This window comes from Hypanus sabinus, chromosome 17 (genome assembly GCF_030144855.1).
Source record: "Hypanus sabinus isolate sHypSab1 chromosome 17, sHypSab1.hap1, whole genome shotgun sequence".
Lineage (NCBI taxonomy): Eukaryota > Metazoa > Chordata > Chondrichthyes > Myliobatiformes > Dasyatidae > Hypanus > Hypanus sabinus.
In genome coordinates, this window is record NC_082722.1 from 85,594,276 (window position 1) to 85,621,381 (window position 27,106).

At 43.7% G+C, this 27,106-nt stretch overlaps 1 protein-coding gene across 1 annotated transcript in view; it reads left to right on the forward strand.

Moving 5' to 3' along the window:
* Nucleotides 1-27,106, forward strand: part of LOC132407100 (vacuolar protein sorting-associated protein 4A) — a 136,678-nt gene that overhangs the window by 85,258 nt on the left and 24,314 nt on the right. The window contains exon 6 of the mRNA XM_059993394.1: nucleotides 25,440-25,596. Coding sequence (XP_059849377.1) covers nucleotides 25,440-25,596 — 157 coding nt within the window. The remainder of the gene's footprint in view (nucleotides 1-25,439; nucleotides 25,597-27,106) is intronic.

The following is a 27,106-nucleotide window of genomic DNA, read 5'->3' on the forward strand; positions in this document are numbered from 1 at the left end:
CATTACCTTAGCAGTGATACATAACAGAGAAGCCATTACATTAGTAATGAAACCTTACAGCGTATTACATTAGCATGGATAAAGCAGTGGCTGATTGGCAGGAGGTAGAGAGTGGGAATAAAGGGATCCTTTTCTGGCTGGCTGCTGGTGACTAGTAGTGTTCCACAGGGGTCTGTGAGGGGACCAATTCTTTTTACTTTATATGTAAATGATTTGGATGATGGAATTGATGGATTTGTTGCAAAGTTTGCAGATGATATGAAGATAGGTGGAGGGGCAGGTAGTTTTGAAGAAGTAGAGAGGCTACAGAAGGACTAAGATTAGGAGAGTGGGCAATTAGGAGAAGTGTATGGTCATTCACTTTGGTAGAAGAAATGAAAGGGTTCACTATTTTCTAAATGGAAAGAAAATACAAAAACTGAAGTGCAAACTGACTTGAGAGTCCTTGTGTAGGATTTCCTAAAAGTTAATTTTCAGGTTGAGTCTGTGGTGAGGAAGGCCAATGCAATGTTAGCGTTCATTTTCGAGAGGACCAGAATATGAAAGCAAGGATGTAATTTTGAAACTTTATAAAGCATTGTTGAGTTATTACTTGGAATACCGTGAGCAGATTTGGGCCCCTTATCTTAGAAAGGATGTGCTGAATTTGGAAAGCATTCAAAGAAGATTCACGAAAGTGATTCCGGGATTCAATGGTTTGTGCTATGAAAAGCGTTTGATGGCTCTGGCCCAGTATTCACTAGAAATATGAAGAAAAAGCTCATTGAAACCTTTCAAATGGTGGAAGGCCTTGATAGGGTGGACCAGGAGAGTCGCCCTGTGGATATAAAATGATAACGCACGTCGTTTCTACTGAATGGCTACCAGTTTATACCTGCTGTGCACCTTTTTTTTCTTAACCAGGGCATCAATATCGGTTGAAAACCAAGATTCTCTACACCTGTATCTAACAGGCTGTACTCTCAAAATTTCACTTTTGAAGGCCTCCCAATTACCAAGTACACTTTTGCCAGAAAACATCTGTCCCAACCCAGACTTTCTAGACTATTTCTGATGCCAGCAAAGTTGTTCTTTCTCCAATTTAGAATTTCAACCCATGGAGCAGACATATCTTTTTGCATATTTACTTTGAAACTAATCGCATTGCAATCACTAGATGCAAGTATTCCCCTACACAAACTTCTGTCACTTGCCCTGTCTCATTCTCTAATAGCAGATAAAGTTTTGCACACTCTCATTGGGACTTCTATGTATTGAGTAAGGAAACTTTCCTGAATGCATTTGTCAAATTCTAGTCCTTTTACAGTATGGGAGTCCCTGTCAATATGTGGAAAGTTATTATCATCTACTTTTAACAAATTTATCTTTCTTGCAACAGTGTATTATCTTTCTACGCATTTGTTCCTCAGTTCTGTGCGTAACACCTCATTCATTAGATGAGTTCTCCAGTCTGTCCTGACTGAGCACTGCTGTGACATTTTCCATTACTTGTAATGCCACACTCCTTTAATTCCTCCAGCTCTGTCTTGTCTAAAATAACTGAACCCTGCCATATTGAGTTGCAGTCTTGCCCCTCCTGCAATCAGAATCAGGTTTATTATCACCGGCATGTGATGTGAAATTTGTTAATTTAGCAGCAGCATTCAATGCAATACATAATCTAGCAGAGAAAAATAATAATAATAATAATAATAATAATAAACAAGTAAATCAATTATGTATATTGAACAGATTAAAAAATGTGTAAAAACAGTAATACTATATATTTAAAAAAAAGGTAGTGTCCAAAAGTTCAATATCCATTTAGGAATCAGATGGCGGAGGGGATGAAGCTGTTCCTGAATCGCTGAGTGTGTGCTTTCAGGCTTCTGTACTTCCTACCTGATAGTAACAATGAGAAAAGGGCATGCCTGGGGTGCTGGAGGTCCTTAATAATGGACACTGCCTTTCTGAGACGCCAACCTCTAAAGATGTCTTAGGTACTTTGTACAAGTCTCACTAATGGCTACAATATCATAATTTCAGGTGTTGATCCATGCTTGGAGCTCATCTGCCTTTCCTATGATACTTTTTCCATTGAGTGAAAGCAGCTCAGGCCATTAGCCACACCATGCTCAACTCTTTGGTGCCTGACTTTGCCTGAGATCTTAACAACAACTGTCTCTACAACCTCTCCACTAACTGTTCTGACACTCTGGTTCCAATCCCCCTGTAACTCTAGCTTAAACCCCACCATGCAGCACTAGCAAACTTCGCACTGGATATTAGTCCCTTCCAGTTCAGGTGTGACTTTTTTTGCACATTGTGTGTTTTGATTGTCTTTTTTAATGGGTTCTATTGGGTTTCTTTGTTTTGTGGCTGCCTGTAAGGAGACAAATCTCAAGGTTATATATAGTATACTTACTTAGATTATAAATGTGCTTTTGAACTTTGAGGTTCCCAAGCCCACCACATTGATGCAATGACAAATAATGCATGCCAGGGATTCTCATTCATTATAAGTTTGAAGTGAATTGGGATGTCACCAAAGGCATGCAAATTTCTACAGATGTACTATGGAAAGCATTCAGACTGGTTGCATGAAAACCTGCCTTCAATGCAGAGGGTTGTAGAGTCAGCCAGTTCCATCATGGGCACAACCCTCCCACCGTCGAGGACATCTTTAAGAGGTGCATCCATCATTAAGGAACTTCCTCATCCGGGACATGCCTCTTTGTGTTGCTATCATCAGAGAGGAGGTACAAGTGCCTGAAGACCCATACTCAATGTTTTGGAACAGCTACTTTCCCTCCACCATCAGATCAGTATCAAGTTTAAGATCACCAGATTATGTTGTGAAATATGTCATCTTTGCGGCAGCAGTAAAATTTCAGGCAGGTGGGGCTTCTCAGCCTTGGAAGGCAGCCTGCCTAGGAGAAGGAAAACTCTGATTTTAAACCTCTGCTGCCTTTTGCCATACCCACCCATGGAAAAGGCTTCGGGTGTAAACCCTGAGTAAGACGTCCAGAGCTGGGGTCCCTAAGGCAGTTTGATGTTGTTTACAACTTCACTCTGGCAATTTCTGTGACGACGCTTGTGCCAAGCTGTATCGGCGATTGCCCTTCCCTTGAACTACCTCACTGAAATGAAGAGGGGGAACCCACTGCATGGGCAACAACCAATTCTCCAAATCTTTCCACACAGGCTTGTGCCCTGGAGCGGACACAGACCACTTTAATATTTTAAGCAAGAATACTTTCTTATTTCCATCTTTCACAGTTTGAAAATAACAAAAAAAAGAGTCATCTTTAACTTTATGCCTTCTTGAAATCAGTTCATCTTGTACTTGCTAAGCTATTCACAGTAACAGAAATTTTGACCAGGCGTACGCAAAGTTTTGCGTGTGTGCGTGTGTGTGTGTGTGTGTGTGTGTAATAAAATGTGAGGTAGGGTTCAGTGGCCATTCAGCAATTGGATGGTAGAGAAGAAGCTGTTCCTGAATCATTGAGTGTGTTCCTTCAGTCTCCTGTACCTTCTTCCTGATGGTAGAAATGAGAACAGGGAATGTCCTGGGTGATAGGGGTCTTAATGATGGACACCTTTTTGAGGCATCACTCCTTGAAGATGTCCTGGATACTATGGAGGCTGATGCCCAACATGGAGTTGACTTGAGTTTACAACTCTCTTGCAGCTTACTTCAATTCTGTGCAGTAGCCTCCTCCATACCAGACCATGATGCAGCCAGTTAGAATGCTGTCCGTGGTATATCTGTAGAAATCTGCGAGTATCTAATGACACACCAAATCTCAATCTCCAAATGAAATATAGCTGCTTTCATATTAATGGTCAAGCAACAAAGACAAGACTTCCTTTCATTTTAACAACTTCCATTCATATTTAGTACACAAGGCTGTTTTTGAACAAAGGTTAAGGGGTATTTTTTAATATTTTAATAATTAAGATGAGAATTGACCTTAATTGATAGTTTCCTGATGGTCAGGGCATCAAAGATTATGGCGAGAAGGCAGGTGTATGGGGTAGAATGGAATCTGGGATCAGCCATGATTGAATGGCGGAGCAGAATGGGCTGAATGGCCGAACTCTGCTCCTAGTTTTATGGTCTAAGGGTGCCACTTCCTTACTGGAACTCCCCTCACCTTTGTGGCTATGCCCAAAAGAACAGATCTCAGCAATCTCCCATCCTTTTTATGTATGTATTAAAAATAAATGTCCATTGGCTTAAATGTATTACTTTTACCTCTAGTTCTTAAGCCTAACAAATTTCTTAACATAGAACATAGAACAATACAACACAGTACAGGCCCTTCGGCCCACAATGTTGTGCCGACCCTTAAACTCTGCCTCCCATATAACCCCGCGCCTTAAATTCCTCCATATACCTGTCCAATAGTCTCTTAAATTTCACTAGTCTACCTGCCTCCACCACTGACTCGGGCAGTGCATTCTACGCACCAACCACTCTCTGAGTGAAAAATCTTCCTCTAATATCCCCCTTGAACTTCCCTCCCCTTACCTTAAAGCCATGTCCTCTTGTACTGAGCAGTGGTGCCCTGGGGAAGAGGTGCTGGCTGCCCACTCTATCTATTCCTCTTAATATCTTGTACACCTCTATCATGTCTCCTCTCATCCTCCTCCTCTCCAAAGAGTAAAGCCCTAGCTCCCTTAATCTCTGATCATAATCCATACTCTGTAAACCAGGCAGCATCCTGGTAAATCTCCTCTGTACCCTTTCCAGTGGTTCCACATCCTTCCTATAGTGAGGCAACCAGAACTGGGCACAGTACTCCAAGTGTGGCCTAACCAGAGTTTTATAGAGCTGCATCATTACCCCATGACTCTTAAACTCTATCCCTCGACTTATGAAACCTAACACTCCATAAGCTTTCTTAACTACCCTATCTACCTGTGAGGCAACTTTCGGGATCTGTGGACATGTACCCCCAGATCCCTCTGCTCCTCCACACTACCAAGTATCCTGCCATTTATTTTGTACTCTGCCTTGGAGTTTGTCCTTCCAAAGTGTACCACCTCACACTTCTCCGGGTTGAACTCCATCTGCTACTTCTCAGCCCACTTCTGCATCCTATCAATATTTCTCTACAATCTTTGACAATTCTCTACACTATCTACAACACCACCAACCTTTGTGTCGTCTGCAAACTTGCCAACCCACCCTTCTACCCCCACATCCAGGTCGTTAATAAAAATCACAAAAAGTAGAGGTCCAAGAACCGATCTTTGTGGGACACCATTAGTCACAACCCTCCAATTCGAATGTACTCCCTCCACCACAACCCTCTGCTTTCTGCAGGCAAGCCAATTGAATCCACCTGGCCAAACTTCCCTGGATCCCATGCCTTCTGATTTTCTGAATAAGCCTACCATGTGGTACCTTGTCAAATGCCCTACCAAAATCCATGTAGATCACATCTACTGCACTACCCTCATCTATATGCCTGGTCACCTCCTTAAAGAACTCTTTTATCAGGCTAGTTAGACACAATCTGCCCTTCACAAAGCCATGCTGACTGTCCCTGATGAGACCATGATTCTCTAAATGCCCATAGATTCTATCTCTAAGAATCTTTTCCAACAGCTTTCCCACAAGAGACATAAGGCTCACTGGTCTATAATTACCTGGACTATCCCGACTACCTTTTTTGAACAAGAGGACAACATTCGCCTTCCTCCAATCCTCCAGTACCATTCCCGTGGACAACGAGGACATAAAGATCCTAGACAGAGGCTCAGCAGTCTCTTCCCTCGCCTTGTGTAGCAGCCTGGGGAATATTCCATCAGGCCCAGGGAACTTAATGTACTTTAACAACTCCAACACCTTTTTTCACTTAATATCAACATGCTCCAGAACATCAACCTCACTCATATTGTTCTCACTGTCATCAAGTTCCCTCTCATTGGTGAATACTGAAGAGAAGTATTCATTGAGGACCTCACTCACTTCCTCAGCCTCCAGGCATAGCTTCCCACCTTTATCTCTAATCGGTCCTACCTTCACTCCTGTCAACCTTTTGTTCTTCACATAATTGAAGAATGCCTTGGGGTTTTCCTTTACTCACTAAGGCCTTTTCATGCCCCCTTCTTGCTGTCCTCAGACCCTTCTTAAGCTCTTTTCTTGCTACCCTATATTCCTCAATAGACCCATCTGACCTTTGCTTCCTAAACCTCACATATGCTGCATTCTTCCATCTGACTAGATTCTCCACCTCACTTGTCACCCATGGTTCCTTCACCCTACCATTCTTTATCTTCCTCACCTGGACAAACTTATCCATAACATCCTGCAGGACATCCGTAAACTTCGAGCACATGTCCATAGTACATTTCCCTGCAAAAACGTCATCCCAATTCACACCCTCAAGTTTTAGTCTTATAGCCTCATCATTTGCCCTTCCCCAATTAAAAATTTTCCTGTCCTCTCTGATGCTATCCTTTTCCATGATAATGCTAAAGGTCAGGGAGCAGTGATCACTGTCCCCCAGATGCTCACCCAGTGAGAGATCTGTGACCTGACTTGGTTCATTACCTAATACTAGATCTTGTATGACATTCCCCCAGTCGGCCTGTCAATATACTGTGACAGGAATCCGTCCTGGACACACTTAACAAACTCTGCCCTGTCTAGACCATTGGAACTAATCAGGTGCCAGTCAATATTAGGGAAGTTCAAGTCACCCATGAAAACAATCCTGTTACTTTTTGCACCTTTCCAAAATCTGCCTCCCAATCTGCTCCTCGGTATCTCTGCTGCTACCAGGAATACAGAATACTCCCAATAGAGTAACTGCTCCCTTCCTGTTCCTGACTTCCACCCATACTGACTCAAAAGAGGATCCTGCTACATTACCCACCCTTTCTGTAGCTGTAATAGTATCCCTGACCAATAATGCCACCCCTCCTCCCCTTTTCCCTCTCTATCCCTTTTAAAGCACTGAAATCCAGGAATATTGAGAATCCATTCCTGCCCTGGTGCAATACAAGTCTCTGTAATAGCAACTACATCATAATTCCATGTATGTATCCAAGCTCTCAGTTCATCACCTTTGTTTCTGATGCTTCTTGCATTGAAATACACACACTTTAGCCCTTCTACCTTATTACCTTTATACTCTTTATTCTGTTTCTCTTTCCTCAAAGCCTCTTTATATGATAGATCTGGCTTTACTCCATGCTCTATACTTGCAGCTCTCACATGACTTTTATTCTCCTCCACCTCACTATTTGCTCTAACACTGGTTCCCCTCCCCCTGCAAATCTAATTTAAACCCCCCCCCCCCGCCCCCCGAAGCAGCACTAGCAAACCTTTCCGCAAGAATGTTAGTCCCCCTCCAGTTCAGGTGCAACCTGTCTCGTTGGAACAGGTCCCACCTTCCCTGGAACAAGACCCAATTGTCCAGAAACATGAAGCCGTCCCTCCTGCACCAACTCCTTAGCCACATATTTAGCTGCATTATCTTCCTGTTTCTAGCCTCACTAGCATGTGGCATGGGTAGCAATCCTGAGATTGCAACCCTGAAGGTCCTGTCCTTCAACTTTGCACCTAACTCCCTAAATTCTCTTTTCAGGACATCCTCCTTCCTATCCATGTTATTGGTCCCTACATGGACCATGCCATCTGGCTGCTCACCCTCCCTCTTGAGAATACTGAGAACTTGATCCAAGATATCGCGGACCCTGGCACCAGGGAGGCAACAGACTATCTGGGATTCTCGATCTCTTCCACAGTACCTCTTATCTGTCCCCCTAACTATCGAATCCCCTATCACTACTGCTCTCCTCTTTTCCCTCCTTCCCTTCTAAGCGGAGGGTCCAGTCTTGGTGCCAGAGACGCAACCACTGCAACTTGTCCCTGGTAGGTCGTCCCCACCAACAGTATCCAAAATGGTATACTTATTATTGATGGGAACAGCCACAGGGGTGCTCTGTTCATTGTGTCTATTCTTCCCTCTCCTGACGGTCACCCAGCTACCTGCCTCCTGACTTTTAGGGGTGACTGTAACTCCTGTTTATTTCTGCCTCTGCCTCCCGAATGATCCGAAGTTCATCCAGCTCCAGCTCCAGTTCCCTAACTCGGTTTATCAGGAGTTGCAGCTGGATGCACCTTTTACAGGTGTAGTCATCAGGGACAATTGTGCTCGCGCTGGCTTCCCATATACTACAAACGGAGCACTCAACTGCCCTAACTGCTGCCTCCATTACCTACTCCTAAGTTAGAGTTATTAAAGGAACTTACCTGGCCTTACCTCACTGGGAGCAAGCTCATCCTCAGCCTCTGCTTGCTGAATCCTCTTGAGCCAAAGCCTTCCTATTCTTGTCTCCCACTACTACGTCGCCTGCTCTGTTAATCAGCTCCCTTTTTAAACTCTCCTGCTGCTTCATGGGCCGACTTTCGTGCTCTTGCACAGTCGTGCCCCATTCAAACTGCTGAAGAAATGACCGCCCCTTCTCAATCTGTTCACTTTTTAAACTCTCCTGCTGCCTCACAGGCCAACTTTCACGTGCTTGCGCAATTGTGCCCCGTTAAAACTGCCGAAGAAATTAAGACATTAGGATACCCTATACCTTTACTTAGTGCCTTCAGAGTACCATAAAAATATATATACATCGACTCAAATGTCTTTTCAGATGTGGGAGTTAATTCCATTACTTGAATGTCCGTTAAGATACAGGGATTAGTTCTAACCCTTGATGTTGATACAGTTCTTAAGGTACCAGATGCCTTCACTAAGTGCCTTCAGCAGCACAAGAGCTGGTGCTTCCTCCTTTGTGAGGCGGTCAGCTAGTTGTTCCTTTGTAGTTGACTATAGCATTGTCTGTGCTTGGATGCTGATTAACTCTAGACAAAGCCTCCTCTCTGTAACTGAGTTGGTGGATTTAATGGTAATGACCAGAGAGTATTTGTCTGTGACTCAAGTTGTTTGTAGAGTGTTCTGCATTGGGTCATGATGGAGAAGCTTGGAACAGGTTGTAGCCAGATAAATGGCATTGTCTATCATTAGACATTGCAAGGGCTTCTCCTGCCAGTGTACTATGTACAACTCTTTGGATCCTTTTTGATTGCCAGCAGAGAAGTGAAAATCTTCCCTCTTCTTGTGCCAATACAATAAAATATTCCCTTTGAGTATTTCCATCAGGGAGATTTTCAATTGAGGCATCACTGAAGACAACGAGCTATCTTTTCCGAGTTCTTGAAACTTCAAAACTACTTTTTCAGATTGAATTTTGCACACAATTTTGTGCTGGATGCCAAGTTGCAGACATCAAACACGATGTCATGTCTGCTGTGTCTTGCCTCCTATCTTTGACCCAAGTTGCTCAGTTTCAGCTTCACTGAGGGGTGTATCCTGCTGTATGGCATGTGAGGATTCCATGTGGATTGTCTGAAGATTCTTGATGTAGCTTTCTTGGTGTTGCTCCATCAATAGCAAGGGTGTCTATAGCTACATAACAGAATCTGCCATGTTCCTCATGCCCAACCTGAAAGACTGACTAGCTGAAGGATGACTTTTGTGGCAAAGTTTTGTAAGCCTCCCCATATGAAGTCATTTAGATGGCAGGCAAGAATTCTAATCACATGACGTTGTGAATCTTGCCAGTAAACATCAGCTGGATCCATTTGTGACATCTTTCGACCTGTTTTCAGCATTAATTCCTTGACTCTTTTTATGCCAGTGGAGTGATGTATCTGCTAGAGCACACACACACATTTTGAGTTTCCACAGTGTTCCTTCACTTCTGGCTTCAGACAATGGTTGAATGTAACTGACATGTGATAGCTCCATTCTCTGTAAGGATGCAGATTTTATGTCCATGGAACGGGTTGCCAATGCTTTTGACATATGATTGTGAGAGGTAGTCAGAGGGACTCTGATGCTTATGTTAGTGAGACCTTTTGGAGTTCTTTTATGTTCAGTTCCTCAAAACCTCAAAACCTCTAGCCATCAGGTGTGCTTTTGGTTTAATCCGTGTCAGGGTTTCTCTCTGGGCGCACACCCTTCTTGTAGATACTGTCTTTTGGTCAATGTCTTTGACTTCTGCAAACACTTCATTATTTCTCCAACTATTGATTTCATCCTGTTTTACTGACTCAAATGACTCCTCCTTAGTTACTAGGACATCTTTATCTTAATATTTCTCAGATGGTCCAGACTGTTCTATATTTGGTTCATTATGAAGTCTGTCTATATGTGACATGTTGACTGACCCCACAGTGTCAGTGACAATGGCCAACTCTAGGTAATTCAAGTTGTACCAACTTTTATTTCTCCCATTGGCTTTGCCTGCTTGTCCTAAGACTTAAGCTTTGTATGAGATACCAGTTTCTTGGTCTACAAATCTCACAGTTTGTCCTGTTTTAAAACTGAAACTTCCATGTGATGATTCTTTTAAACAAGTCTGTTGAGACCCCAGCTGCAGTCTCTTCAGTGCTGTGTGTCCCACTGTTGAGCAGCTTTTTCGTGTCCTCAGCATTCTCTGTGCTATGTGACACTGATTCAGTTTAGTGCTTTTCATATTTTGTGTCATTCTTCATGGAGTTCTGATTGTCTTCAATTTGTCCTTTACATAGTAGTCTGGAATGCTGCATTCTCGCATATGAACCTCCATGTCCCACAAATACCACAATTCGATCCTGACCGATCCATTCAGTACAGTCTGCTCTTTTGTAATGCACTTTGTCCCTGTCTCATATTTCTCATTTGTAGGACAGACCTTTTGCCGTAAATGCTCTTCAAATTCTCTCTGAAAACTCTGCTTCAGTGACAGACAGCCTTCCTTGATGCATGCAGTGCTGAAATATGTTTCCCATTCGTACCTTGACAAGTGGCCTGTCAACTACTACAGAGGGAAAGTTTAGATACTGGCTGAACACAACCTTATTATGGGCTATAGCCATGTACATTGTGCATGATGTTCTTAGCCTTAAGGGCCTGGTCCAGGGCTGTGATCCGATCACAGCCATTGCTTTTCTTCACCTTCAGCAATATTTCAGTAAGTATTTGATTGTGTCGTTCCAGAATTCCATTACGCCAAGAACTGACTACATGCCGCTGTTGCCTTTGTTTCAATGTTAAACTTCTCTGTCAGGTCACTGAATTCATCATTATTAAATTTGCTACCATTATCACTGAATAATTTCTAAAGTGGGCCATGCACACTTATCCAGGAATAGATTTAAGTTTTTTTACTGTCTGAGGATTTCTGAAAGGTGTGAACTGATCAGTGATGTGGAAATACCACACACCTTGCTCCAGTTCATGTAGGTCTATGGCTACCGTTTCATTGTGTTCGTAGTGGCAGAACAACTACAAGCTTGGGTTTGGACTTCCCAAACTTTTGGCATGTCTCACAGCTGTAAGCTATCAGCTTTAGAATGGAAAAATAGCTTTCAGCTTTAGAATGGAAAAATAGCTTGCATCTTTGTTTCCTGAACTCCTGAGCAGTTTCTGGTCTATCTGTCAAAGTGTGTCCAAACTGCTTGTGAAGCTTCAGCAACACTTCCTGTTTCTCACCTAGGGTCATGTTCTCTGTGACAGTACTTCATTCTTACATTGATTCTCAGTAATGTCTTTATCTAGAACAGGGGTGTCAAACTCATTTTAGGTCACGAGCCGGATTGGGCAAAATGCAGCTTCATGCGAGCCGGATCAGTCGGGCACATGCGAACGCAGCTTTCATTGCCTCAGTTTTTTTTAGCCTGTTCTCATGTGTCTCAGTCTCGGCTATAACTACAAAGTGTTTCACTTCACAAATTCCGTTTCTTATGAAGAAGACTGCTGAGCAAGCATTATTTTTATGATTGGTATTAACTTACAATCATAGGCTTCATATCGCCGGGCCATTAATAATTAAGATAATAGATCCATCTAAAATGATCTCGCGGGCTGGATATAATTGTACGCCGGGCCGGATATGGCCCGCGGGCCTTGAGTTTGACACCTATGATCTAGAATATTCACATAATAACGTCCAGAGCTGGTGAGCTCATGAGAAACTGGCTGTTGAAACATCATTGCTTGGTCATTCTCCATAACCAGTACAGCCCCTGCTTTCTTTAGGGAATTTTTTCTCAAGAATAATGGAATATTTATTGGTACCACCTCTTTCAATGTAACATTTTGGCAGCCCTATTTTTGCGGGAATTTTCACTCTTGGTATAATATATTATCTTTCCATCTCCAAATTTGAATGCTTTGTAACTGGGTGTATCTGTGTTGACCAGTTTATGCACTTCATTCTGATTTAGTTCACTTCTATAGCTATCAAGCTGTTTTTTTCCTCCCACTGTGCATGTGCATGCTGTATCAATAACACAGATTCTATCATCAAAAAATCTGCATCAGATGTCTCTGAATTAATAAGTGATTCCTTTGGAAACAGTGTTACAAGGCAGTCTTCTACATCTTCAGATTTGTTATTTTCTTCAGTTTGCTTGTTTGCCCAGTGGTAGATACTGCACTCTGACAAACAGCACATTTTGATCTCCTACCGTACTTATCTACCGGATGTATGCCAAATAATGGTGCTGTTGTCTAGTCACTTTCAGAAATACGTTCGCTACCCCCTCGTTTTTGCTCAATGAAGCATGCCGTTTCCCAACTCAAATTAATTCTGACAGTTGTCTTGGCAGTCTTCTCCAAAGCTCCTCTTCATTGCTGATTTCATAGATGCAAAAGTAAGTTCTGTACATGCAGTTAATGCTAGCTGTCTGTCCTTTATGTAGCCAACAATTGGCAAGCTAACACTGCATTAGGAAGTTCTGTTTTGTATTTATGCATGCGAATGTACTTCACTTTTCAAAACCAATATTATAATCAGACATTTGTAAAATTGTCTTTGGAAATTTTGTAGAAATCTGAATATGCCACATAAATCCAATCCTTTTCTTCCTTTAGAAAAACTGGGTCAAGTGCTTTTATCAGCATTGCCATAATATACAACTCAAATTCCATGTATAAATTTGCTGATTATACAACTATTGTTGGCAGAATTTCAGATGGTGACCAGGAGGCGTATAGGAGCAAGATATATCATCTAGTTGAGTGATGTTGCAACAACAACCTTACACTCAACGTCAGTAAGACCAGATCCACTCATTCAGCCTACCTTAATTCATCCCGTCGTATACAGTCACTGGCCACGTTATTAGATACACTCAGTGGCCACTTTTCTAGGTAGATGAGGTATGTTTGTGGTCTTCTGGTCCTGGAGCCCCTCTTCTTCAAGGTTCAACCTGTTGAGCATTCAGAGATACTCTTCTGCCCACCACTGTTTTAACACGTGGTTATCTGTTGCCTTCCTGTCTGGCCATCTTCCTCTGACCTCTGTCATTAATAAGGCTCACTGGATTTTTTTTTTCACCGTTCTCTGTAAACTCTGGAGACAACTGTATGTGAAAATCCCAGGAGATCAGCAGTTTCTGACATATTTAAACCTCCATTTCACAGTCAAAGACACATAGACCGCTCCTCTTCCCCTTTCTGATGTTTGGTCTGAACAACAACTGAACCTCTTGACCGTGTCCACGTGCTTTTACACATCAAGATGATACCACATGATTGGCTGATTCGATATTTGCATAAACAAGCAGGCATATAGGTGTACGTAATAAAGTGCCAATTGAGCGTATGATCTCAGGTACCCTACAAGCCAATGAAATCCTCTCATGGTCACTTTTGTGTAGAAGCTCTCTAGTTGTGTTACCTCTGTGGGCACCACAGTGACAAGATTAGGAACAGCAAGATCCTATTTACAGTAATGAGGTAACTGAGTAAAAATTCAGCACTATCATGTCCCGGCAGCTTTTAATAACAAGAATAAAACCTATTCAAAGCTCTTCACGGGATCAGAAAGGTAAAATGAACTCTATTTGTCACATGTACGTCGGTACACAGAGCGAACATGGTCAGGCTGCTGCTTACTGATTACCAAAACCTGGGCCTCTGTACCTCCCTCTGCAACTAGATCCTCAACATCGTCAGCAGGAGACCATAGTCCGCGCGGACCAGAAATAACACCTTCACGCTGCTGACCGTGGAGGTCATAGAAATAACACCGAAGCACCTCAAGAATGTGAGAGCCCACAGCTCTTACCTCTCTACCCCCATGACGATGTGGCTAGGCACAGGTCAAAGTCCATCTACAAATCAGCTGATGACACAACCGTTGTGGGTGGGATCTCAGATAGTGATGGGGAGGTGCACAGGAATGAGGTGGATCAGCTGGTCAAGTGGTGTCACAGCAACAGCCTTGCACTCAAAGTTAGTCAGGCCAAGATATTTATTCTGGATCAGCTGTCGGAAGGTTGAGCAGATTCTAGTTCCTGAGGGTCAACAGCTCTGAATAGCAGGAGGGGGTTAGTGAGGAGGGAGGAGAAGACAATGGAGGCATCAGTAAATAGGGGTAAGAATGTTAATTCAAGGTATTTAAACCTTATAACTTCAGGTCCAGTTCACTCATCACTCCCACACCAGGTCCAGAACACCCATCACTCCCACACCAGGTCCAGAACACCCATCACTCCCAAACCAGATCCAGATCATCTATCACTCCCAAACCAGATCCAGTTCATGTATCTCTCCCAAACCAGGTCCAGATCACTCATCACTCCCATGCCAGGTCCAGATCACCCATCACTCCCATGCCAGGTCCAGATCACCCATCACTCCCACACAAGGTCCAGATCACCCATCACTCCCACACCGGGTCCAGATCACCCATTACGTCTACAGCAGCTCCAGTTCATCCATGTCTCCCACACACGCTGATCTTAGTTGGTCTCGGTCAAACAAAGTCTTATTTTTTTTAAATTTTCAATCTCGTTTTAAACCTTCCTTGGTCTAGCCTCCCTCTGTCTCCGGAAGCTCTAACTTCCAGATGTAAGAGGGCTCTTCTATTTCTATTCCATGTACCATACACTGTCTGCATCACAGCCTGGTATAGAAACACCAATGCCCTTGAACAGTAAACCATACAAAATGTAGTGGATATGTCCCAGTCCATCATAAGTAAATTCCACCGTTGAGGACATCTACATGAAACAATATCGTAGGAAAGCAGCATCCATCATCAGGGACACCTACCACACAGAGGGTGAGAGGTGACTGATAGGGGTATATAAGATGATGAGAAGCATTGATTGTGTGGATAGTCAGAGGCTTTTTCCCAGGGCTGAAATGGCTAGCGAGAGAGGGCACAGTTTCAGGTACAGAGGAGATGTCAGGGGTAAGTTTTTTACTCAGAGAGTGGTCAGTGCGTGGAATGGGCTGCCAGCAACGGTGATGGAGGCAGAAACTATAGGGTCTTTTAAGAGACTCTTAGAGTTTAGAAAAATAAAGGACTTTGGGTAACCCCAGGTAATTCCTAAGGTCATATTTGGCACAGCTTTGTGGGCCAAGGGGCCTGTATTGTGCTGTAGGTTTTCTAATATTATTTTTGTTCAGGGCTTCCACTGAAATTGCTATTTGGGTCTCTCTCACTCTTCCCAAAAGCTTCAGTACAACTGCAAGAGCCTGCTTCTTCTCAAGCTCAGTAACATGAGTACATATTCCAATTTCATTTTTCCAGCTTTCATAAGGTTTGCTCTCGTTGAATGCTGGCAAGATCCTATAGTTGGTAACCATTCTCTGCTGCCGATGTTCAAACAACAAAGACAAGATTTTCTCTCATTTTAACAACTTTGCTTTCTCCATTCACATTCATGTAAGGCTGCCATTTTCTTAAACCACCCCCACCCGCATTGTGTGCATGCCCAAATGAACAAGACTCAATATTTCTACCTTTGTAGCTGCATCAATATGTTGGGCCTAGGATAGATCCTCAGAGATGTTGACACCCAGGAACTAAATTTGTTCACTCTTTCGACTTGTGTATTCCCTCATCTTACCCTTTCTGAAGTCCACAATTAGTTCTTGATCTTACTGTCATTGAGTGCAGTCCACCTAACTACATGATATATCTCACTCCTGTGAAATACAGATATTTCACCATCTGAAATTCTACCAACAATAATTGTGTCGTCAACAAATTTATAGATGGCATTTGAGCTATGCCTAGCCACACAGTAAGTAATGGGTGTAGAGAGAGTAGAGCAGTGGGCTAAGCACACATCCCTGAGGTGTGCCAGTGTTGATTGTCAATGAGGCAGAGATACTGTATCCAATCCGCACAGATTGTGGTCTTCTGGTTAGTATGTTGAGGATTCAGCTGCAGAGGGAGGTACAGAGACTTCCCTGTACAATAGGAGGTATTAGAGCTTTTTGATCAGAACTATAAGAATGATCATATTAAATGCAGAGCTGGAGTCAATAAACAGCATCCTGACATAGGTATTTCTATTGTCCAGGTGACCCATGACTGCGAGAAGAGCCAGTGAGATTGTGCCTACTGTAGACTCATTGTGGCGATAGGCAAATTGTAGTGGGTTCAGCTCCTTGTTGAAATAGGAGTTAATTATAACCATAACCGACCTTTCAAAATATTTCATCACCATAGATGTGAATGCTATTAAACGATAATCGGTAAGGTAGCTCACCTTGCCTTTCTTGGGTACTAGTATGATTATTGCCCTTTTGAAGCAGGTGGGAACTTCCAACTGTAGCAGTGAGAGATTAAAAATGTCTTTAAATACTCCTGGCAGTTAGTTGGCACAGGTTTTCAACACCATACCAGGAACTGTATTGGAGCCTGTCTGTCACCTTGTGAGGGTTCACCCTCTTGAAAGAACAGTCTGATGTCAGCCTCCAAGACAGAGATCACAGAGTCACCGGATGCTGTGGGGATTCTCATTGATGTAGTTTTATTTTCCCTTTCACATGAAGCATAAAAGGCGTTGAGTTCATCTGGGAGTGAAGCTAACTCATGATGTTAGGTTTCGCTTTGTAGGAAGTAATGGCCTGCAAACCCTGCCAGAGTTGAAGTGCATTTGATTCCGCCTCTAGCCTCATTAGATTTTGTTCCTTTGCTCTTGAGCCCTCCATAAGTCGTACTTATTTTTCTTGTCCTGGGTCACCAGACTTGAATGGCACAGATCTAGCCCTCAGCAGGCTACTAACCTGGTTCATGCACAGCTTTTGAGTTTGGAGTGTGCAGTATGTTTTTGTATGGTTTCAGAATACTACCTTGTTATTTGGCTTTTGTGCCATTTATTTCTAACTTAATGTAGTTTTATGTAATACACTGTATTGCTTCTACAAAACAACACATTTCATGACATGAATCAGTGACAAACATGATTCTGATTCTAGTTTGTGATGTGTGAAAAGCAAGCAGAGTTGAAAAGGTGACGGTTATTTCTTCAGCAGTTTGAACGGGGCATGACTGCGCAAGCGCGTGGAGGTCGGCCAGTGAGAACAGCGAGAAGAATTTAAAAGGAAGACAGATTTACAGAGCGGGGGACAGAGTAGAGGGAGACAGAGTGGGAAGGCTTTGGCTCAACGGGGCTTTGGGCAACGGGTCGAGGCCAGGTAGGTTATCTGTTTAAAGTAAAGTCAGAGAGTATGTGTATGAGGCTGGTTTTCTGTGCACAGTGTCAGGTGTGGGAGGTCCCAGAGACTCCTGGACGACCACATCTGCACCAGGTGCGGTGAGCTGCAGCTCCTTAGAGACCACGTTAGGGTACTGGAGTTGCAGCTTGATGACCTTCGTCTGGTCAGGGAGAGTGAGAAATTGAGAGAGAGGAGCTATAGGCAAGTGGTCACCCCGGGACCACAGGAGACAGAGAACAGGAGAAGGAAGGGCAAGAAGCAGGTACTAGAGAGTACCCCAGTGGCTGCCCCCCTTAACAATAAATATTCCTGCTTGAGTACTGTTGGGGGGAACGGCCTACCTGGGGGAAGCAACAGTGGTCGTGCCTCTGGCACAGAGTCTGGCCCTGTGGCTCAGAAGGGTAGGGAAAGGAAGAGGATGGCAGCAGTAATAGGAGACTTTATAGTTAGGGGGTCAGATAAACGATTCTGTGGACGCAGGAAAGAAACGCGGATGGTAGTTTGCCTCCCAGGTGCCAGGGTCCAGGATGTTTCTGATCGTGGGGGTGGGATCAGAGATAGTGTCACAGCTGCAGAAAAGGAGGAAGTCATGGAGGGGTTGTCTACGGAGTCTCTGTGGGTGGAAGTTAGGAATAGGAAGGGGTCAATAACTCTACTGGGTGTATTTTACAGACCACCCAATAGTAACAGGGACATCAAGGAGCTGATAGGGAGACAGATTTGGGAAAGGAGTAATAATAATAGGGTTGTTGTGATGGGAGATTTTAATTCCCCAAATATTGATTGGCATCTGCCTAGAGTGAAGGGTTTAGATGGGGTGGAATTTGTTAGATGTGTTCAGGAAGGTTTCTTAACAGAACATGTAAATAAGTCTACAAGAGGAGAGGCTGTACTTGATCTGGTATTGGGAAATGAACCTGGTCAGGTGTCAGGTCTCTAAATTGGAGAGCATTTTGGATATAGTGATCACAATTCTGTCTCCTTTACCATAGCATTGGAGAGGGATAGGAACAGACAAGTTAGGGAAACATTTAATAGGAGTAGGGGGAACTATGAGGCCATCAGGCAGGAGCCTGGAAGCAAAAATTATAAACAGATGTTCTCCGGGAAACGTACTGAAGAAATGTGGCAAGTGTTCAGAAGATACTTGCATGGGGTTCTGAGTAGGTGAGTTCCAATGAGACATGGAAAGGATGGTAGGGTACAAGATCCATGGTGCACAAAGACTGTTGTAAATCTAGTCAAGAAGAAAAGAAGAGCTTACGAAAGGTTCAAAAAACTAGACAATGATATGAATCTGTAAGATTATGAGGCTAACAGGAAGGAGCTTACAAATGAAGTTAGGAGATCCAGAAGGGGCCATGAGAAGGCCTTGGTGGACAGGATTAAGGAAAACCCCAAGGCATTTTACAAGTATCTGAAGAGCAACAGGGTAAGATATGAGAGAATAGGACCAGTCAAGTGTGACAATGGAAAAGTGTGTATGGAACCGCAGGAAATAGTGGAGGTACTTAATGAATACTTTGCTTCAGTATTCATCACAGAAAAGGACCTTGGCGATTGTAGGGATGACTTACAGCAGACTGAAAAGCTTGAGCATGTAGACATTAAGAAAGAGGATGTGCTGGAGCTTTTGGAAAGCATCAAGTTGGATAAGTCAGCAGGACCAGACGGGATGTGTCCCAAGCTACTGTGGGAGCAAGGAATGAGATTGCTGAGCCTCTGGCAATGATCTTTGCATCATCAATGAGGATGGGAGAGGTTCCGGAGGATTGGAGGGTTGTGGATGTTGTTTCCTTGTTCAAGAAAGGGAGTTGGGATAGCCCAGGAAATTATAGGCCAGTGAGTCTTACTTCAGTGGTTGGTAAGCTGGTGGAGAAGATCCTGAGAGGTAGGATTTATGAACATTTGGACAGGTATAATATGATTAGGAATAGTCAGCATGGCTTTGTCAAAGGCAGGTCATGCCTTACAAGCCTGATTGAATTTTTTGAGGATGTGACTAAGCACGTTGATGAAGTTAGAGCTGTAGATGTAGTGTATACGGATTTTAGCAAGGCATTTGATAAGGTACTTCATGCAAGGCTTATTGTGAAAGTAAGGAGGCATGGGATCCAAGGGGACATTGCTTTGTGGATCCAGAGCTGGCTTGCCCACAGAAGGCAAAGAGTGGTTGTAGACGGGTCATATTCTGCATGAAGGCCAGTGACCAGTGGTGTGCCTCAGGAATCAGTCCTGGGACCCCTACTCTTTGTGATTTTTATAAATGACTTGGATGAAGAAGTGGAGGGATGGGTTAGTAAATTTGCTGATGACGCAAAGGTTTAGGGTGTTGTGGATCGTGTATAGGGACATTGATAGGATAAAAAACTGGGGATGGAGTTCAACCCAGGTAAGTGTGAGGTGGTTCATTTTGGTAGGTCAAAAATGATGGCGGAATATAGTATTAATGGTAAAACTCTTGGCAGTGTGGAGGATCGGAGGGATCTTGGGGTCCGAGTCCATAGAACACTCAAAGCTGCTACGCAGGTTGACTTTGTGGTTAAGAAGGCAAACGATGCATTGGCCTTCATCAATCGTGGGATTGAGTATAAGAGCCGAGAGGTAATGTTGAAGCTATATAGGACCCTGGTAAGACCCCAGTTGAAGTAATGTGCTCAATTGTGGTTGCCTCACTACAGGAAGGATGTGAAAACCATAGAAAGGGTACAGAGGAGATTTACAAGGATGTTGCCTGGGTTGGGGAGTATGCCTTATGAGAATAGGTTAAGTGAACTCAGTTTTTCTCATTGGAGCGATGGAGGATGAGAGGTGACTTGATAGAGGTGTACAAGATAATGAAAGGCATTGATCGTGTGGATAGTCAGAGGTTTTTCCCCAGGGCTGAAGTGGCTCGCATGAGAGGGCATAGTTTTAAGGTGCTTGGAAGTAGGTACAGAGGAGATGTCGGGGCTAAGTTTTTTATTCAGAGAGTGGTGAGTGCGTGGAATGGGCTGGCAGCAGCGGTGGTGGAGGCAGAAAAGATAGGGTCTTTTAAGAGACTCCTGGATGGCTACATGGAGCTTAGGAAAATAGAGGGCTATGAGTAAAGCCTAGATAGTTCTAAGGTAGGGATGTGTTTGGCACAGCTTTGTGGGCCGAAGGGCCTATATTGTGCTGTATGTTTTCTATAATAGAGGTATGGGGAAAAAATTCCTAAAGTGTAATGAACGCCAGGAACTTGCTAGTTGAAGACTGGTGTAGGCAGGAACTTTGTTATTTATAAGATTACCTGGGTAACCACAAGGTTTCAGATCAAGGGTGGGATGGGAATCCCATACATATGAGGGGAAGAAGGTAAGGTCGCTAGGTGCTTTTTAGACATTCTATTAATCCAGTTCAGGTATGGGGGAGACAGTCAGAGCAGTGGTGTGCTCCGTATGCAGTATGTGGGAAGTCAGGGTCAACACAGTTGTCCCTGATGACCACACCTGCAAAAGGTGCGTCCAGCTGCAGCTCCTATCAGCCCGAGTTAGGGAGTTGGAGCTGGAGCTGGATGAACTACGGATCATTCGGGAGGCAGAGGCAGAGATAGATAGGAGTTATCAGGAGGTAGTCACACCAAAGAACCAAGATTTAGGTGACGGTCCAGAGAGGCAGGGGGAGCAGGCAGAGAGAGCAGAGCACCCCTGCGGCCATTCCCATTAACAATAAGTATACCGTACTGGATACTGTTGATGGGGATGACCTACCAGGAATGAGTTGCAGTGGTCCTGCCTCTGGCACAGAGGTTGAACCCTCAACTAGAAAGGGGAGGAGGGAAGAGAAGAGAGTGATAGTTTTAGGGGATTCTATAGTTAGGGGGGCAGATAGGAGATTTTGTGGGGCAGATCGGGAGTCTCGGATGGTATGTTGCCTCCCTGGTGCCAGGGTCCGGGACATCTCAGATCGGGTGCAGGCTATTCTTGAGAACGAGGGCATGAACCCAGATGTAGTGGTCCATGTAGGGACCAACGATGTAGGTAAGGTGAGTGAGGGGGTCCTGCTTAGAGAGTTCAGGGAGTTAGGAGTGAAGCTGAAAGGCAGGACCTCCAGGGTGACAATCTCGGGATTGCTACCTGTGCCACGTGCGAGTGAGGTGAAGAATAGAATGATTATGCACATTAATACAAGGCTGAGAGCATGGTGCAGGAAGAAAGGGTTCAGGTTTTTGGATAATTGGTCTTTGTTCCAGGGACATTGGGATCTGTTTCGAAGGGACGGTCTACATCTGAACCGGAGGGGTACTAGCATTCTTGCAGGAGTGTTTGCCAGTGCTGCTCGGGGGGGTTTAAACTAGATGTGCAGGGGGCAGGGATCCAGATCCAGAGGGTTGGTCAGAAGGAGCATGGTATTAAATGTGTAGAAGGTTTGGGTAATCTTAAGAAGGTCATCAAAATTCAGGGTGCAATTAGCCCGATGGAAGTTCAAGGAGCTGGGTTAGGTACAGTAGACAGTCTTTTAAGCAAAGAGAGGAGGAATGGGCTAAGAATTCTATACTTGAATGCACGTAGTGTCAGAAATAAGGCAGATGAGCTTGAAGCTCAGATGAAAATGGGGAACTACAATATTGTTGGGATAACGGAGACATAGCTGCAAGGGGATCAGGCCTGGGAATTGAGTGTACCAGGGTATACGTGCTATCGTAGAGACAGAAATATGGGAAGAGGGGATGGGGTGGCCCTGTTGGTAAGGAATGAGATTCAGTCCTTAGCAAGAGGTGACTTGGGAACAGGGGAAGTAGAGTCTGTGTGGATTGAGCTGAGGAACAGCAAGGGTAAAAAGACCCTAATGGGTGTTGTGTACAGGCCCCCAAACAGTAGCGTGGATATTGGGTACAAGTTGATTAGGGAGTTAACATTGGCATGTGCTAAAGGTAATGTAGTTGTTATGGGAGATTTCAACATGCAGGTGAACTGGGAGAATCAGGTAGGTGCTGGACCCCAGGATAGGGAGTTTGTGGAGTGTCTAAGGGATGTATTTTTGGAACAGCTTGTGCTTGAGCCAACCAGGAACGAGGCTATTTTGGACTTGGTGATGTGTAATGAACAGGAATTGATAAGTGATCTTGAAGTAAAGGAGCCATTAGGAAGTAGTGATCATAACATGGTAAGTTTTTATCTACAATTTGAGAGGGATAAGGGGAGATCAGAGGTGTCCGTGTTGCAATTAAATAAAGGAGACTACGGAGCCATGAGGGAAGAGCTGGCCAAAGTTAAATGGGTGGATGCCCTGGCAGGAAAGACAGTGGATCAGCAGTGGCAGATATTCTTGGGCATAATACAAAAGATGCAAAAGCAGTTCATTCCAATGAGAAGGAAGGATTCAAAGAGGGGGAAGGGGCCACAGTGGTTGACAAAGGAAGTCAGAGATTGTATAGCATTAAAGAAAAAGAAGTATGACAGGGCTAAGATGAGTGGGAATACAGATGATTGGGAAAGTTTTAAGGAGCAGCAGATCTTAACTAAAAAAGCAATACGGAGAGAAAAAATCAGGTATGAGCTCAGTCTAGCCAGGAATATAAAAGGGGATAGCAAAAGCTTTTTTAGCTATGTGAAGAGAAAGAAGATAGTTAAGAACAATGTTGGCCCCTTGAAGAATGAATTGGGAGAAATTGTTATGGGAAACAGGGAAATGGCAATAGAATTTAATGCGTACTTTAGATCTGTCTTCACCAGGGAGGACATAAGCAACCTCCCAGATTTTTGGATGGGCCAGGGTCATAAGATATCAGAGGAATTGAGACAGATTGACATTAGGAAAGAAACTGTGATGAGTAGACTGGTAGGACTGAAGGCTAATAAATCCCCGGGTCCAGATGGTCTGCATCCGAGGGTTCTAAAAGAGGTGGCTCAGGAAATTGCGGATGCATTGGTAATCATTTTCCAATGTTCCTTAGATTCAGGATCAGTTCCTGAAGGTTGGAGAGTGGCTAATGTTATCCCACTTTTCAAGAAGGGAGGGAAGGAGAAAACGGAGAACTATCGCCCTGTTAGCCTAACGTCAGTCGTGGGGAAGATGCTTGAGTCCATTATTAAGGACGAAATAGTGGCACATCCAGATGGCAGAAATAGGATTAGGCCGAGCCAGCATGGATTTACCAAGGGCAAATCATGCTTGACTAATCTGTTGGAGTTTTTTGAGGGTGTAACAAGGATGTTAGACGAGGGTAAGCCAGTGGATGTTGTATACCTAGATTTTCAGAAGGCATTCGATAAGGTGCCACATAGGAGATTGGTGAGTAAAATCAGAGCTCATGGCATTGGGGGCAGGGTTTCAACATGGATAGAAAACTGGTTGACAGATAGAAAGCAAAGGGTAGCAGTGAATGGGTGTTTCTCGGACTGGCTGGAGGTGACTAGTGGGGTACCACAGGGCTCTGTATTGGGACCACAGCTCTTTACGATTTATGTCAATGATTTAGATGAGGGCATTGAAAACTATATCAGCAAGTTTGCTGACGATACTAAACTGGGTGGCAGTGTGACATGCGAAGAGGACGTTAGGAGAATACAGGGAGACTTGGATAGGCTGGGTGAGTGGGCAGATACTTGGCAGATGTCATTCAATGTGAATAAATGTGATGTTATCCACTTTGGAAGCAGGAACAAGAGGGCAGAGTATTGTCTGAACGGTGTAGAGTTAGGTAAGGGAGAAATGCAAAGAGACCTAGGAGTCCTAGTTCACCAGTCAATGAAGGTGAATGAGCAAGTGCAACAGGCAGTGAAGAGGGCAAATGGAATGTTGGCCTTTGTTACAAGGGGAATTGAATACAAGAGCAAGGATGTCCTTTTGCATTTGTACAGGGCCCTGGTGAGACCACACCTGGAATATTGTGTACAGTTTTGGTCTCCAGGTTTAAGGAAGGACATTCTGGCAGTTGAGGAAGTGCAGCGTAGATTCACTAGGTTGATTCCTGGGATGGCAGGGCTGTCTTACGCAGAGAGATTGGAGAGATTGGGCTTGTACACGCTGGAATTGAGGAGATTGAGAGGGGATCTGATTGAAACGTTTAAGATAATTAAAGGATTTGATAGGATTGAGGCAGGAAATATGTTCTAGATGTTGGGAGAGTCCAGTACCAGAGGGCATGGATTGAGAATAAGAGGTCAGTTATTTAAAACAGAGTTGAGGAAGAGCTTCCTCTCCCAGAGAGTTGTGCAGGTGTGGAATGCACTACCTCGGAAGACGGTGGAGGCCAATTCTCTGGATGCTTTCAAGAAGGAGCTGGATAGATATCTGATGGATAGGGGAATCAAGGGATATGGGGACAAGGCAGGGACTGGGTATTGATAGTGAATGATCAGCCATGATCTCAGAATGGCGGTGCAGACTCGAGGGGCCGAATGGTCTACTTCTGCACCTATTGTCTATTGTCTATATGTGAGGCTGCACCTGAATGTTGTCTGCAGTTTATGGTCGCTTTGCCTTAAGAACAAAGGAAACTGAGGTGTAACCTTATAGAGGTGTATAAAATTATGAGGATCACAGTCTTTAACCAAGGTGAGGGCAGTCCTAAACCAGAGGTGGGAGAGAAGTGATGGTACAGTGTGCTTCCCAATGAAGTGTTGGAGGTGGATACAGTGATATTACATGGATAAGAAACATTTAGGGGTCAGACACTGGTGAGATCAGCTCAGGAAGGCACCTTGGTTGGCAAAGGCAAGTTGATCTGAAGAACCTGTTTCTGTGTGACTATAAATAGCTGCATTTTGGCAGGCATGAATGTGATGGGCCAAATAACTGTATTTTGTGTCATAAATGTAAATGATTTTGTGATTGAAGAGAGAAGTTAGCCTGGTCCTTGGGTGTTGCTGTAACCAAACTAATGGCAGCTTGTGTTTTTTGCTCCCTTCTTAATCCTGGTAGGACTGTGGTTGGGGTAATCTAATTGCTACTGTGGTCTGTTCATGTCTGTAGGTAAAAGAACACCTTGGCGTGGAATCTTGCTGTTTGGCCCTCCAGGTACAGGAAAATCCTACCTGGCCAAAGCTGTAGCAACAGAGGCCAATAACTCCACATTCTTCTCTGTGTCTTCATCTGACCTCATGTCAAAGTGGTTAGGAGAAAGTGAGAAGTAAGTGAAATCTCTGATATCTGCACCCATGATCTTCTGTGTAAGGAGCAGTTCCATCTTTCAGCACACAGGACTTAAAGAAGTAAAAGTGTGGATATCTGGACATGTTCACTTTCAAACAAGAGAAAATCTGCAGATGCTGGAAATCCAACACAGAAAATGCATGAGGAACTCAGCAGGCCAGGCAGCATCTATGGAAAAGAGTAATTGTTGACTGTTGACTCTTTTTCATTGATGCTCCATGTTCACTTGCAGTCTGTTTTATTGAGAACAGAAAGAAACATGACTGCATTGTAGTTATTTATGTCAATAGCCATTCAGCTTTCTTCGCATGTTCAAAGAATTTAAGTCCTTGGGGGATTGCTCTATTTGGTTTGAAGGTTAGACCTATAACATTAGAAATGGTAGATCAGGCTCAACCTTTGGTCTTGGTTGAAAGGAGTGAGCTGATGTAAAATGAAACTTTCTGGTGAAACACAGTGTTTGTTGGACTTTGTGTAAGAACTAGTACCCAAGTCCAACAAGCACTGATTAGCCCAGAGTGTTATTTCAGTAAAATTGATACAGAGAATATTATCAGGATGCTTTGTGAAATTAATTTAGATTTTTTTTAGTGGATAAACAAAGAGTTACTGATGCAGTTGACATTTCGAGTTGAGACCAGGACAGGATGGTTTATCCATTTCCATTGATGCTGTCTGGCCTGCTGAGTTCCACCATTTTGTGTGTGTTACTCTGGATTTCCAGTGTCTTCGGAATCTCTTGTGTTGAAACAAGTTGTGTGTTTATGTTGTACCTCTCTGTCTTTGACCTCTGGAAGAGTGAACTCCACTTATTCAGCAAAAACAGCTTCTATCTATACTAAACCTTTACCACAAGCTGCTTCTGTGTGACTCCAGCACGTAGAAGTATCAGGAATGATGATGTAGAGCTTGTTCAGGAAGTGGGTTTTAAGCAATATCCTAACAGAGTGGGAGTTAGAGATGTTGAAGCAAATTCCAGAATTTTGGACTTTGCATAGCTGATAAATGACAGTTGCTGTGGTTAACCTGAGAAAATTGGGATGTCAAGGAACTCGGAGATTTCTGCAACTGAGGGAAGAACCAAACGTACTGTTCATTGCTCATTTGTTTTCCCCATTAGGCTTGATTCATCCTCTTCACGATCCTGGATGATGCTCAGATACTCTTTACCACTGCTTGGTGAACTAATTAAAATTCTGATCTTCATTCTTAAATTCACAGAGTCTATGAAGTCTGGTTAGCATTTGAAAGGCATGGGGGTGTATGGTGTAGTTCAGGACAATTGGATAAAAAATTGGCTTAAAGGAAGAAAGCAGAGGGTAGTTGTCGAAGGAAAGTATTCTGCCTGGAGGTCAATGACTAGTGGATTGCCGTAAGGATCTGTCCTGGGACCCCTGCTACTTGTGATTTTTATAAATGACCTGGATGTAGAGGCTGAAAGATGGGTTAGTAAGTTTGTGGATGACATGAAGATTGGAGGAGTTGTG